The 15,608-nt window shown below is 48.2% G+C and overlaps 1 protein-coding gene across 1 annotated transcript; it reads right to left on the bottom strand.

The window, feature by feature from the left end:
* Nucleotides 1-2,738: 2,738 nt before the first annotated feature.
* vgf (VGF nerve growth factor inducible) lies at nt 2,739-8,783 on the bottom strand. The gene is given in 3 exon segments (XM_028982170.1): nt 2,739-5,474; nt 5,477-7,039; nt 8,555-8,783. Coding segments are annotated over 3 exon segments (2,211 nt in total). The 5' UTR covers nt 8,769-8,783; the 3' UTR covers nt 2,739-5,040.
* Nucleotides 8,784-15,608: the final 6,825 nt, after the last annotated feature.

Genomic DNA, 15,608 nt, shown 5'->3' with positions numbered 1-15,608 from the left:
AAAATGCATTTACCCTTCATATTAAGCAGAGCTGTGTGTGCTCCTGCCAATTGTGTCTGATCACGGTTGTTTTCCAGACGCTGGGATGATTGTTCTCCATCAACCTTCCAACCTGACACGATTTTAGTCATTTCAGTGATCTGGTTGAGGTGAGGCAGGTCAATAATTTAAACCTTCTGAGACGCAGTGACATCACTCATAACTATGGGTGCTTCAAAAATTATAAGGCATTCACTGCATCAATTAAAATGAACTAATGCTCAACAAGCTGAAACATATAAATCAATGCATTGATTTACTAATTAATTGAACCATGGTGGTGACCGTTTTTTGGCAGGGCAGTCCATCTTCTTGTCCTCATCCATCTATGTATGAGTGTTTTCTCTGGTCCTCCGCCATAAGTTGGCCATTCAGCAAACCACCAACGGAGGTCTGAAGTGCTGCCAAGCTCCTCTGCGTATTTCTCGCTCACATGGGTCGACCTTTTCCTCCAAACTCTTGTCATGCATTTTTAATGACATTTTTTTTTCACAGCCTGCGAACGCTTTATCTTTATGGACTGCCGCCTCTGCATGCATTCTGACTGTGAAGTTGGCGTGCGTGCATCTCTCCCTCTCTCTCTCTCTCTCTCTCTCTCTCCATCTCACTCGCTCACTTTCTTGCTCTTAATATCCCTCTCGCTTGCTACCTACTCCCTGCTGCACCATTACAGGGCATAAATAATTAGCTTTTGGCCATACTGTAGATGTTCTCTTGGCTGACATCATGCAATCTGACTCAGTGTGTGTGGGCTTTCTGTGGGCTCCCTCATTAAGCTTTCCATATAGGGCGCTGGGCTTTGAGTCAGGCACTGTATTGTTGGACCGGATCGATTTGATATGGAGCACAAAAGCGCCCTTTGATTGTATTCCGGAGTTTTGCTCTGATTGTGTTTGGCGACGTCGCCTCCATTATTTATTGAAAGGGGGAGCTCGTGTTTGACGACACCGGGGCTCTCGCTGGCTCGTGTGTGTGGATCAGATGGTGTGTATTAGTTGGCATGTAACAGGTACTGTGAGAGCTGTGTTTGCCACCATGTCAGCGCGGCTACTGTGTCCTGTGTGCATTCGTACATTCCAGTTGGGTACTTGGCGAGTGAATTTGACAGGTACTCTGTACAGCAACAGTTCCTGCATTAGTGGATGTGAAAGTGTGTGTGTGTGTGTGTGTGTTGGGGGGGGGGTTCTGCCGTAGAGATGACTCACACCTCAGCCATGTGACTCATGATTCACCGCACCGTGGGCTGTGCTCCTCTCATCAACCCCCCTCTCCTTTCTCTTATCTGCTCTCACTCTCCCGCTCTCTCTCTCACACACATCAACCTGGGCTTTTATCTGCCCTTATCTACTCCCTGTCTGTCTTTCTTCCCCAATTTGTACCTCCTCCCTCTGCCTTTTTTTTTCTCTCCATCTGTCATTCTTTTTTCCCGGGGCTTTCTTTCTTCTAAGGTCTTTCCCCTTTTCCCCTCTGACTCCCCTCGCTTTCTTCTCAGCGCCTTCCTGCTCGCCTGCTTGCGAGGTGACTTTGTGTTGCTCGCTCCGATGGCGTGAACCCATTTTTCCCGGTGACTCACCGCACGCCGGTTTGCCTGGAAGGCCATTTTCCATCTTCGGCGAGATCAAGCGAAGACCTTTTGTTTTGTCGGTGTGAAGGAGCGCACTGTACAAAAAATATGCACCAAACACAGCATTTACTCACTTAAAGAAGCAGCCAGCATGCACATTGGTAGGAGGCGGCTCCCAGAAGTAACTGACCGTTCACGTCACCCTTGATGTTTGTCGCTAACTTTGAAAAAAATACTTGATTCTAAAGCTTTAAAAAAAAAATTTATACAGCTGAACATTGTTGGCAAGTAATAACCATGCTTCAATGTATACAGCTATATCTCGCTGTATATTCACAGCTAAAACTGGAGGTTGCTGCCACAGAGCACCATGGAAACGATCTGTAAGGTAAAAGGCGCTTTTTTTTTACACCACTTTATATGTTGTGTGTGAGGCGGGACCTGACAGCCCTTTTCCTTGATATCAGTGATTGATTCGACCGCTGCGGTTCTCGCGGCTTCTGCATATGAACACCCCCCCCCCCCCCCCCCCCCCCATAAAGCTGTGCTCCCCTCTGTCAGTGTTCAGCTTTTCTTCTGATCTTCACTTTAACCTCTGATTGTCTCCCTCGCTGTGATACATGCCTTTCCTGGTGTGTGTGTGTGTGTGTGTGTGTGGTAAGGGATATCAAAGCAACTAACGAGGGAGAAGAAAGCCCACAATGGTGTGCAATTAGTGAACTGGCATTGATTTGCTCGTGTTTGCGGGGTCTAACAGCTCCATTGTAAGAGGATGGCAGGAGGTTCTTTAGCTGAGCAGAACCGCTCCGGAACCCACTTCCTCTCAAACGACCGTCCTTCAAGGGCCCTTCATGTGGCCTGACACCTGTTGGAATTGCAGCGAGCGTCAAGCAATCGACTGAACGGGGGCCAACGATTGCTCTTCAAAAAGCAAGTAAAAATGACGCAAGGGTGTGTTTACATTTATATTGATCAGCGAGCTGTTGTTCAAGCTTGTGCGATTTTACGCACTTGCAGATCTATACCTTCGAAGGCCGAGTGCTGCACTCTACCTCGCTTTAGCCTCTTAGTGAGTATGATGCGATGGAAAGAAAACAAGCACGTGTTTCCCAGGAAGCAATTAAAAAAAGCAATCTTAATAAAAAATAGTTAATTTTATTCATTGTTCTCTGTGTAGCAAAACTAGTCATCAACATGCGATTATTTACATCCAGCAAACGCATGTTTATTACGGTACGTACATGGTACATCTAGAAATGACATAAACAACATGAGATTCTTCATACAAGACTCGACAGGTTTTTACTTAGGTACGCTATTAATTGTCTTCTAGTTGTTGTTTTTTTTTTTTTATACTTTTTCTCAATGCTCACAATGTCTTCAAAGAAGCAACACAATTTTAGATGCAAATACACAGAAACGTGCAGACACTTCCCTCTTTCCTGCTTCAGTCCATCCCCTCTTTGTCCCTCGTTCGCTCTCACCCTCTCAGTCTCCCGTCCTTCTCTTTAGAATCCAAAAAATCTCTTAAAATAATTAGAACACACTACACTTTTTCACCACGTCTTTTTTTTTTTTCTTTTTCTCTTTTTTTTCAGTACCACTCTGTTTCCAGACAGATAAGAAATCACACACTTCGGGCACTTGAGAGTTGAGTTAGATGGGGTGGTGACCTTTGAACTGCACTCTACTGACTGAACCTAAATTCTTTTTTTTTTTTTCTTTTTTTTTTTTTTACACCAGATGCAGTGAGACCAGTGAGTTGAGTCGAGTCGACTGAACAAAATGGAGCATGTCGAGTTCCGTCTGCTCTGCGGGTTTCAGGCTTATACATTAACAGCATGGACACGGTCACTGATTTCACTTGGAAGATTGTCAAAGCTGGATCTTGATCGGATGCTTGGTGTATGAGGACTACCGGTTAGGCTGATTACTGACACGAGGCATACGTGACAGATTACGTGTAGATGTGCCTTTCTAAATCTAACAAACAGATTTTAATCCGCTTATGAGCAAAACATCAAGACAACCTTATCTTCATTATTGACGAGCCTCAATAACTGTCAAAGTGGAACCTTGGATTTAGCCTCAATCAAATTTGGGTCCAGATCGAAACATTTTGGCATCTCTGGAAGTGAAAACCGCGAAAGATTTTAGAGTTTCGGGTTTTGTTGGCTGTTTTGGTACCGGCTGGAATTTGCGCATGCAGACAGATTTGGGACATTCTGAGTCTGACCCTGCTGAAAGTGAGGCGGATCTTCATAAAAAGGGGGAGAAGTGTCATGGTAAGGCAATAAGCTTGTGTCCACTAGTTTAAAGAGCTTCTGTGAAATTGTTCAATTTCTTTACAAACATTTTGGAATGTATGAATGTCATTTTATATTACATTTTTTTTTTTCGATATTTAGAAAAACATAACAGTAAGTTGATATTAAAATATGAAATCAATAATGTGTTCTAAAATAAAAAAGAGACTTTCTATGTACAAAACAGAGTGCTAGTCCGACACTCAAATAGTAAACATGAGAGCAGTATTCTCAGGGCCTCAGGAGTAGCTGGAGCAAAAAATACATCGTGGTGTGTGTGGAAACGACGAATCTTTTCCACGGTATGGCACCTTTCTCTTCATTTTCTTCTCTTTTTTTTTTTTATGTTAATGTTGCACTTACATGAACGGCGTCTATGGCTTGTGAACCACTTCTGTAAGCGTTACCTTTTTACCCCACTGACTTGATTTTTACGTGTATTAAAAATATATATATAATCAAATGATGACCACACAAGAAGATGATAAAAAAAAAAAAAAAAAAAACTACTGACAGATAAGGCTTACTGTTCTGGGGATTTGCTTGGTGGTTGATGGCTAGTCTTTAAACACCATGCAGAACATGTCTGGACTCCATCTTGGAGGACTGCAGTTGCTGAAGACCGATGGCTGGCAAGCTGAAGGATGCAAAATGGGTGTCGCTCTTTTCTTACAGTGTCTCACGGTCATGGCAAGAGCAGGGACGCGATGACAAATTTTCGTACTTTTTTTTTTGCGGGTACCCTTTCGTGCAGCTCTCATCCATCTGACCAAAGAGTTCTCCATCTTCCTCGTCCTTCTTCCTGGAGAGGGAGAGGGATTTGGGTTCAGTGAGATGAACATGTACTCCGGTGAGGGTGAATTAGGAGTAAACGATCGTTCGATTGACAGTTCTACTCACCACACAGATTGTGTCCCGTCTGTTTCAAAATGTTCAAGTCAACAAACAGGGTGGGGTTGGGGGGTGGGGCTAAAAGAAACTCTGGAATTTCCTCAAACAAATCAAATTGTAGGGGGGGAAACAGTCGTCAATTTCTTCATCTGCCCTTCTCTTCAAGTTTCTTCTCTCTCCCCTCTCCTCCTCCTCATCCTTCTCTCTCTCTCTCTCTCTCTCAGTGAAGGCGGTCCGCCTTCACTGAAACATCCTGGGACGTTTCAGGAAGACCTTCTCGATGAAGTTCTCCAGCTCTTCATCGCTGCCCTGCGGGGACGGACGCATGGGGCCGTAGTAGTCTGGCCCCTGCGGGACTACAGGCGCTGGGGGCGGATAGTAGAAGGCCGGCCGGCGACGCGGAGGCGAGCGCGGCTTGGGCATGGGCACGGTGGTGAACGTCCGGGGCTGAGGGACCACGTAGTTGGGGAAGTAGAGGTTCCTCCGCAGGGCGGGGGGGGTGCGCAGACGGGGCTGGGCCCAGGCACGGTACCTGCGCTTGGGCGGGAAGTCGAAGTCGTAGTCCAGCGAGTTGCCCAGCAGCTGGTTGAGGGAGTAGGAGGGTTTGGCGTAGAAGCGCGGTTTGGGATTGGGCGGGGGGAAGTAAATGGGGTAGTAGCCCCTGTAGGGTTTTGATAAAACGGGTAGGAGGGGTAGGGCCGAAAGGGCTGCCGCTGTGGTTTCAACCAGAATTCCTGCTTGCTGGGCTTCACAGCGCCTTTGTCTTTGAACCAGGATTTGAACGGGCTGGACATCGGTGGGGACTTGATCGGAGGGGGGTTACGGGACACCGGCGTCACGGGTGCTGGGGCCACAGGCGGGACAAGGGGCAGTTGCCACGAAAATGTCTCGGGGGCGTCTTTCTTCTTCTTTTTCTCAACATCACTGATGATATCTACCACGTCATCGGCCGGGAGATGCAGCTTGCTGGAAATTTCGATCAGCTTGTCGATGGTTTGTGGGTCAATGTCGTCGTCGTCAGCGTCCTCCTCCTCGTCGGAGCGCTTGTCCTCCGCCGCGTTCATTCCCAGCGAGTTCTTCTTGCTATTTTTATTGTCCTGCTTCCCCATGTACTGCAGAAGCATGTCTGACGCAATGTCCGCCAGTTTCTCCTCCTCCGCTTTGGCTCTCTGGGCCTCCGCCGCCTGTCTCCTCACCTCCTCCTGCTCTGCCTTGGCCCGTGCCTCCTCCTCCTCTGGACTCTGAGCCTCCTCCTGCTCCTCCTCGTCATCGTCATCTTGCTCTTCTTCATTCTCGGGCTGGTCTGTGAGATTGTCATTAAAATCGTCCATGAAGTTGCCACCCCGGTACAATGGCCGGCTCTTCTCCTTCTCCTGCTCCTTCTGCCATTTCATCTTTTTCTTGGACAGCGCCAGGTTGTAGCCCCTGAACGTAGGCTTGATCTCGTTGTCCAAGTAGTCGTCGCTCTCTTCGAGGAAACCCCGACTTTCCCTCGGGCCCGTGGAGTCCGCTCTCTCTCTCTTGGTGGCAGTGCTGAGGCTTTGCAGTTGCTCCAGCATGGTCTGTAGGTTCTTCACCTCGTCTGGACTCAGCTGCTCCTCCTCCCCTTCTTCCTCTCTTGTCTCTGGTTCCGCCTCCTGTTTGGCATCCTTTTGCTCCTCGACCACTGGTTGCTCTTTCACCGGCACCGTCTGACTGGTGGTGCGACTCGTCACTTTCTCCGTCAGGCGCTCTTCCTCCTCCTCCTCCTTCTTCTTCTCCTCTTCCTCCTCCCTCTCTCGCTCCTCCCTCCCTTTGGCTGCGGCCGCAGCCATCATCAGCTCCAGCTCCTCCCTCCGCTCTCTGTCACTGTCAGCACCCTTGCCCTCCACCCCGTCCTCTCCACCTCCTGCGCTCTTCTTTACACCTTGTGGCTTATTGAGAGCGTCCAGCAGGATGGCCGCTAGGGTTTTGGGATCCACGTCTTTAAAGAGTTCATCCTCCTCCTCCTCCTGTTTTTTGTTCTGCAGCCCCTGCTGAGCCTCCTCCGTGACTGTGGGGAGTGGCCGTGAAAGCTCGGGGGAGGAAAGCCCATTGTGATTGCCGACTGTCTGTCTCTCTGGGCTGACGGGGACGCTTGACGTGGACTCAACTGAGAGGCTGAAAAGGATGAGCAGGAACGTAGTGGGGGCACTTGTGGCGAGTTGGCACCGGATCATGACCGTGCGGGTCAAGTAGAATCGCGGAGAAAGTGGTGTGCCTGCCAGAGAGAGTGAGTGGGGGGTGGGTGGGACAAAAGAGAATACGCCAGTTCAGAACGAGACAAAAACATATATTTTTAAGAAGAATGCCTAAATGGAAGAATATATATGTTGTGTGCAGAAAAAAACAAGACATTTAGGGCAAGTGTCATACAAGGGCAGCGTAAGCCAGCCGGTCACAGTGAATCATTCGCTTAAAACAAATTACAGGACGGGACACTGCATAATACATTTGTTGCAAAAATGGACTAGTGTAATAATTTGAATGAAGGGTTACATTATGATTTACACATCTACAGCATCTCCAGGTCTTATGGGGTGTGGTCCAGTAACCATGAACATAGAAGCATAGAAGCACCTTGTTCCTCCAACGCAAGTACCTACACTGGACATGTGAGCGTCAGGGAATAATTCGATTTTACTTCTTCTTAATCTTGTGGACAGTATGATCATATTGATATGATACTGGCTTGCCTTTGCACCCCCCTGATCTCAGTTCAGCCGAGCTCCTGAGACATGTCCCCTTCAGAAGTCCATGTCTCACGCGGACCCGTGCAATATTACGCAGGGTTTTTCTTTTTTTTTATGTTGTTAATGTTTAATATATTTTTGCCCCCCCTCTCGTGTACCGGAAAGCTGAAACCTTGTGCTGAATTATCGTTGACGCTGTCGCGCATGCGCCTCCAAGCGACTTGACTAATGGGCGCTTAATTGGCTCGCGAGCTCGCAACTTTAAGCCCTTTTCTTGCACGTGACGGTGCGCACACGCGGAGAGATGCGCGAAGGTGGCGTTGCCACCAGACAGCGTGGGCGTGGGCAACAACAACAGCAAAAAAAAACTTACTCAAAGGACCAAACCAAAACCGCTGGTCGGTCTTTAAGGAGAATTGAATGAAATACGATGACATTTTGGTTTTTTCTACAAACGTTTGAGTTCTAGATTAGCTCTTGGCTGCATTAGAGCAACATGCAGTCTGTAAAGACCCAACTCCCAAGTACATTAAATTTGGTAATCCTCTTTTCACAAGTAATCTCCTCCCGACACTGATCTCAGGCAATACCCATTAAAACCAGGAGAACGTGCCTCGCGGCGCATCGTGTCGAGACCCTTATAAAACCATAATAATCAGACATATGTTACTTCACAAAAGTCATTTCCGATATTTCCAGCGTCACGGACGACGTGGTGACAAGCGGGGACAATGATGAAGGTACGGGGGCGGAGTGATGATGTGACGATGATGAGGCTTATTAGCAAAGGTCATCAAGAGCATCAACGCAACTTATTTCCTGACTATGGAAGCATGCATATAATATCCAGTATACATTTAAAACCACTGACCATGAATCATATTCATAATGAGCCCCAAAAAATAAAAATAAAATAAAAACAATTTCAAGTGCAAAAGACAGAAGAAACTGTTTAATCTAGCAAGACGTTCAACTCGTTAAAACATATTTTTGTTCCTTTTATTTAGTTCCATTGTCTGACTGACCGGGGAGACGCTGCTTACCGGGGGCTCGGGGAGCGCCGTGTTCCGCAACTTTACGCGCGGATTCTCGCTCGCTGCTGCCGCCGCTGCCGCTGCCGCTGCTGCCGGGAAGCCCGCTCGGCGCTCCGGAGATATTTTCAGCACCTCGGCCGGCGCCGCCCGCTTTTATATCGGCCCTCCTCTGGCCACGTGACCCGCGCGTCAGCGCCGCCCATTGACGTAAGCCGCTCTCCATTGATAAGAATTCGCTGGTCGATCGAGGCCCGGGCGCTCGCCACGCTGCAGTGCTCAGATGAATGAACGGAAGCAGGATGAATGAAATAGTAGTTTTTTTTGCCCCTTCCTTTCCTCTCTCTCTCTCTCTCTCTCTCTCTCTACAGAGACGGGGAGGGGGGGGGGGGAGCCATCACGGAGCGCACCGCAGCAGTCGGGGGTGGGGGGGCATGAAAGGGACGAGGTGTCACAAGACGGGGACGACAATGTCACCTCGATGTCTCGCTCGACGTTCTTGCGTGGCTCCGTGTCCGAAACGCTGGCCACTTTATTAGAGACGCGTCCCCTATTCTCTCGCGTGGAGGGTCCGCGCTCCTGCGTCACGTCCTAGAGAAGACGCGACCTGGTGCTCTTCAGCCACGGCTGTCCTCTGACCACAGAATTGTATCTGTGACCCCACGCAACACCGACGTTACCACTGCGGCGACAATAAACCGGCTGCTGACTAGCGTGACGCGTGAAAGCGGGAATTTGCATCTTTTCAGTGGAGTGCAGTGGAATTTGTGCACCCCCACCCCCCCTTTCATTATTTTAATATTTGACGCATCACCAATGGTGAATGCATCCAGTGAAAAACACTTATGCAGCATGAGGCCCGCACCGTAATACGAGCGTTGGCCCGTAAAATGTCACCGTGTCTTTGAACGTCAATAGACATTAACTTGTCAAATATGTTCCATTCATAGACCTTTCATTTATTTATTTACGGCGTCGATCTTGTAAAGGTTCTGCGTTTTTTTGTTGTTGCTCCGTCTCATTTCCATAACGCATTACCCCAGTAAATGTCAAAGCTCACGTTTTAGCTGCGGGTAGACGAATAAAAAATAAAAAAAAATACACACCCGCAATCCAATAAATAGATTCAATTAATTAAAAAATAAGGAAATGTGGCGCACGGTAGCGTCTGCATCGGTGTGTCGCTGCGTGCGCGCATGGAGAGCTGGAGAGCCAGGAGTCCCTTTTATATGCTTTTATAATTTCTCTAACGACGATAGTCACTTTTTTTTTTTTTATCGTATTATTACTGTTTAGCTTGCCGTGGGTGCTTTGTTAAGCCTTGATGCGGGAGCTCGCGTGGAATTGCCTCTCGGTCGCGCCCCGCGGGCTCCAGTAAAGCGCAGCGCGGAGCAGGCGACACGCGTGACGGGGCCCGGCCGCGGTTCATTCATAAAAAGAAGCAGCGGCGCGGCGGTCCTCCGCGACGGAGGAGGGGTGGGGGCCGCGGGGCAACTCTGCGCCGCCATCCGCTCGACTCCGTATTCATTTACTCGGCGTCATTAGTTTCGACGCTAATGCGTTTTTGAGGAATCGTCTGTTTCCGCAGCTGATGTCTCCGGGAGGAAGAGGCGTCTTCTCGCGGTTCTCGCTTTAATGGCCGAGGCGGCTGTTGTTGGCTGCCTTCATCGGCCCCGAGTTTTCAACAAAAGACGAACGTCCAACCAACCAACCAGCGAATCGGAATCGTTTTGGGTCGATTCGTGACCGAGTTGTTTTTTTTTTTATAGATATTCGTTCATCATAAACCTTCAGACGCCAATTCATACTCGGCTGCTAATTAACCTCGTTATTAAACCCCACGTGGTCGCTTCACTTAACCCGCCATCATACGTCACTTCCGGACAAGCTCAGTTGGCGCAGGGAAAGTAACTTAACCTCCTTAGTCGCCAAATATCACGACGTTGCTGCAAAAGGTTGTCAACCATAGTCTTTAAACGTGTAGTATAGTACATTGCGTTGTACTGGATGGTAATAGCCTAGTGGGTAACACACTCGCATATGAACCAGAAGACCCAGGTTCGAATCCCACTTACTACCATTGTGTCCCTGAGCAAGACACTTAAGTTGCTCCGGGGGGGGGGCTGTCCCTGTGACTACTGATGGTAAGTCGCTCTGGATAAGGGCGTCTGATAAATGCTGTAAAAAAAACCCTCTTGTTTTCAGACTCGCAGTATTAAGCAGCGTGTAGGTATGGAATTTCAGTCAATTTAATCGGCTATAGATAGGAAAATACCGACACACTGGAGCGTCGTTATACACGAGGAATTGTGCATTTACATTTACATTTTTACATTGACGGCATTTATTAGACGCCCTTATACAGAGCGACTTACAATCAGTAGTTACAGGGACAGTCCCCCCCTGTCTTGCTCAGGGACACGTTGGTAGTAAGCGGGATTTGAACCTGGGTCTTCTGGTTCATAGGCGAGTATGTTACCCACTAGGCTACTACCACTCCCATATTTAGCATATTTACTCAAACCTACATGCAGCATTGTGAGAACCTGGGACTACACGTAACTCGCCGCTTGCTCCGTTGAGGTATTTCACACATTAAAACACCGCCAGAACCTCGCCAGTGAAACGCAGCCACAGTCGGCGGACCTGGCAACCCCGGACACAGAGGGGTTAATGAGGAGGGATTCCCTGCGATCGATCCCACGCCTTCGCAGGGGCGCCGTGGGAGCCGTGGGAGCCTCTGAAGTTTGAGCTGGAAGGACTTTTTTTTTTTTTTTTTTTTGGTTTTGTTGCAGGGATCCCCTTCACTGTGGAAATGTACTGCGGGCAACACCACGCCTCCCCAAAAAGCGCAGCGCGGAGATTTCCTCTGTGCGTGGGAGGGCACGAAGCAGAAAAGTGTCAGGAGTGCGACCCCCCCACCCCCCCATCCTCATCCCTCCACAACAAAACCGATTACCGTGCAAACTATTAATCCAGCAGCAGCTACGCCACGGGCTCAGCAGGCTGGTTCTCATTTCATTCTCATTTCAGGAGGAGGAAAGAAAGGGGGGGCGGGGGGAGCACATCTGCAGTTTACAGTTCATCACAGGCACGGGCGCGTGGGCTTTAACCTTCACACTCACTTTTTACTGGTGGGTGGTGGGAAATCTAGGCTTTTACACATGGTGCTCCCGGCTGGAATAGTTAGCAGTTATCTGCTGAGGACCAGCAGATAGGGGAGTAATTTAAGGTCAGTTTAACTATTTGATTTGCCAGGATGACTCATAATAACCGTCCGTTCAATTGCTTTAATCCCCGAAGGTGTGTGAGTGTGTGTGTGTGTGTGCGTGTGCGTGTGCACTTCTGGAAGGGCCTGGACAAACACAGAGCACTTGCTTCCTTGCCCTTATTCCGTTCTAATTCAGGGCGCAATTAACACTGCATTACTGTTGGAAGCGAATCCCGTGGTTATGTCAGTGCGCGGCAGCATTTAAATGGAGATGCATTCGCTGCGACGCACAAGTAAAGTAAGTCATTAAGAGACGCTTAGGAAAATAGGAACTAGTGAGGGGAGTAATGACCTTTCACCTTTTTTTGGTGAAAAAAAAAAACAGCCAGATGCTCGGCTGAGCCAACCTGCTGTTCTTCATCGATCATTTGTGTATGTTGAGGAGACTCCTCCTTCCTATTAGTGGAATAAGAATGCGTGGCAGGAAGATCCTTTAGGCATGGCCACTGCCCCGCAGCGGCGTGGACCTTCGCTGGTCTCACGATTCGATTACGATTAGCAATGCCTGGATTGCCGATGCATCCCGGACGCTTTCAAACACAAGAGGAAAAGTCTCCTTCATCTGTGTGGACGCTTTGATTTGCTGCAGCGAGCAGAAAAACTGTCGCGCCATACGGTGCGAAACTCCTACCTAGAGTGACGCAGTACTCACATCAGGCCGCCACAGTCACTCCCAGCACTTACGCAGCCTCCAGAAAATCGTCAAAAACGTCATTATGATATAATCGATTATGTTCTGCACCGAATCGATGCACTGCATCGCAATACAGATCGATTTTAAGATTCCCTGGCTGGATTGAACAGTCTCAACTGCACTCAGCTAAACCGTACCAGGTTATAATTCACACCTCCAAGGTTGTGGGTTCGAATCCCGACTTGGACCTTGTTTGCATGCGCTCCTCATGTTGGCATGGGATTCTTCTGTCCAAATCATGTAAATGAGGTGAATTGGTGACTCTGAACTGTCCGTAGATGTGACTGTGTTCTGTGTATGTGTGTGCCGGTGCTCCAGTCGACTTACAATTGAAAGAAGGAAAAACAAAAAAAACATGAATAGGTCCTCATTCCTCCACCATTTGACCCCCGGAAACCTGCCTGTAGGCTAACCTTGTGGTGGCTTTCAGGCTAAGTGGAGTTTCCCGTCTATATTGTGTCTGATGCGTCCAATGCGTCACTGCAGACTGGGATCGAGTGCACTCCTTCGCTAGTCTCACCCCGCCATCCCAGTTCTGGTGGTGACAAGAAGAAAACTGATTATGGCATTTAGCAGACGCCCTTATCCAGAGCGACTTGCAATCAGTAGTTGCCAAGCTGACAACACAATAGCTTTAACCCCCGGAGGCCAAGATATGATACAATGGTGTCGCAGTACTTTTTATTGATTTGATGTTGAAGGGATTTTATTCATTGGTCCTCACAGCAGTTGGGGGCTGGGAGCTGAACCCGAATACTGTAATCAGCTAGTGTGGGTTTTTTTTTTTTTTTTTCGTCCACAGTTGCATTAAAATGCACACCGCATGTTCAAAAGTACTTGCTGAACCATATTTAAAACAGAAAGGGGTGCTTCAATAACTATTCTTGACAAGCAATTTGCCAGAACTGTTTACTTGCAAACAGGCAAATTTGCCCAATTTGTCAACAGTATTTACACAACAAAATGGCTTGTTCAATATGTATATTAATCTATTTTAAAAGATCTGTGTAGTCTGAAGAACATGGTATTATGTTAAAATGGTACACATAAAAACAACATGATTGTTACAAATGTATACTTTCATATGAGGACAATACAAATTTGTACAAACTTCTATTCCCACTGAATTTCAGATCAATCAAAAAAAGCAAAGTTGTCCAAAAGAAAACTTAAAGTGCTTTTGTGAATTTTTTTTTACATTAAAAAAAAAAAAAATTATCCAATAGACATATCTGCTGCAAGATCAGTGACTTTTAGCGGACCGTGCACGTTTTTGCTTGATTGGAAAAGTGATGAATGTAAATGGTGGAAAAAAGTGCAGAGGCTGAAATTGAAAGGAGTATCTGAGAATGTGTGTGTGTGTGTGTGTGTGAGATGGTTTGGGGGGACTCTGTGGAGTGTGACGAAAGCACAGTGTGGGTGGGGAGCAGAGCGTAGTGGAAGTGATGAATGAAAAGCGAAGTGTAATTCAGAAAAGAGATAAATACGGCTGGCGGGGGCAAATCCATACAGGCACACACTCACACACCAACACCCACACACACACACGGTACAATGCAGTCATATATCCGTACTTGTGCTACACAAAATGCAACACAACTGACTGAAACTGACAGACATAAATTTTATTTTTGGGATTTTTTGCAAAAAATGAGGAAAAAATTGACACGTACAGTAAAATGACACGTACAGCTTTAAATGCTCTCCGCTATTAAAAGTAAATGATTTAATGGGCTTTCTGGCGTGCATTGTGGCTGTAAATGTTCATGCCGCATGCCCCTTTCCTCTTCCTGTGTGGCAGTCGACGAGGGCCGCTTGGATTCCGGTGTTATTGATCCTGACAATTTACCACCTTGTTTGGTGCAGCGGAGCTGCCGGACGCTCTCCCACACACTTTCACCCCCCACTGCACTCGCGTGGGCGAGGAGAGGGAAGGAGGGAGCAGGGGAGGGAGAGAGAAACGGCCACCGCGGTGCCAGAAGAGGTCTGCGCCGTTTGTCACTGTCACCTCTAGCTGCCCTGCGCTCGCACACGCGTGTAACCGTGCCATTTCAGATTTCAGGCTCTGTGTGATGTCAACATATCGATGCGAGTGCAATGGGGAGACTCATGTTTTACAGCCCTGCACGTTGCGTCTCTCCATCTGGCGGCCGTGCGCGAATGGAAGTGTGTGGCCGTCACGTTCGATCACCGTCCGTCATCTGCTCTTGCTATGGCACGTGCGTGTCATGCGGGCCCAGCAGCACGTCCTCGATCGCGAGTTGTCTCTGTGGCGGCCACCGGGTGTTGCATGGGGCCGGGGAATATGCTCCTGCGTGGGGTTTCGTGCGGGACTCCAAGCGCCGGTGCCAGGGCCGATGGCATCGCCGGTAGGCATGCATGCTTCTGCGGACATTTTAGCTAATCGGGGTTAAGTAGCAACTCGTTGGCTCAAGTGAGAACGAAATAAAAAAAAATAATTTAAAAAAAGATCGGCACATGATAGATGGGTCACTGCAAAGGGAAGAGAGTGAGCGAATGTCAAAACATGAAATGAAACAGAAAAGTAGAGGGGAAAAAAGGGCCAATTTTGAAATAGAAAAGAAGGCGGCGGCAGGGGGGGGGGTATAAGGGGCAAAATGAAGAAACATACAGAAAAACAGACAAAGGGTGTGCGAGGTGGAGTGAGAGAGCGAAAGAAAGAGAGGGAGGGAGGGAGGGAGGAAAGGAGGGGTGTGGATCCCTGAGGGCAGTATGACTCACTCTGCGCAGCCAGCTCGTGCGTCACAGGCGCGGTGCTGGAGGAGGAGATAGGGGAGAGGTCTGCATTTAATTACACACACACACTCTTACACACACACACACACACTCAGATAGACTGATACATGCCTGTCATCAACTCTTACACACACACAGGGACCTGCAGCGCACATGAGTTTTATTGAATCGGTGATCAGATGTATATATGTGTGTGTGTGTGTGTGTGTGTTTGTACCACACACTTCCACCCCCAAGCACACAAACACACACACATTTTCTGATAAAATGCCAATATGCCTTCAAACAGCACCTATCCAGACGCTATGTGGGTGTGTGCCTGCAGAGGACCGCGTGCCACGGCA

This window comes from Denticeps clupeoides, chromosome 1 (assembly GCF_900700375.1).
Source record: "Denticeps clupeoides chromosome 1, fDenClu1.1, whole genome shotgun sequence".
NCBI classification, from domain to species: domain Eukaryota; kingdom Metazoa; phylum Chordata; class Actinopteri; order Clupeiformes; family Denticipitidae; genus Denticeps; species Denticeps clupeoides.
Note: the sequence above shows the minus strand (reverse complement) of the source record. Positions and strands in the feature narration are given on the sequence as shown.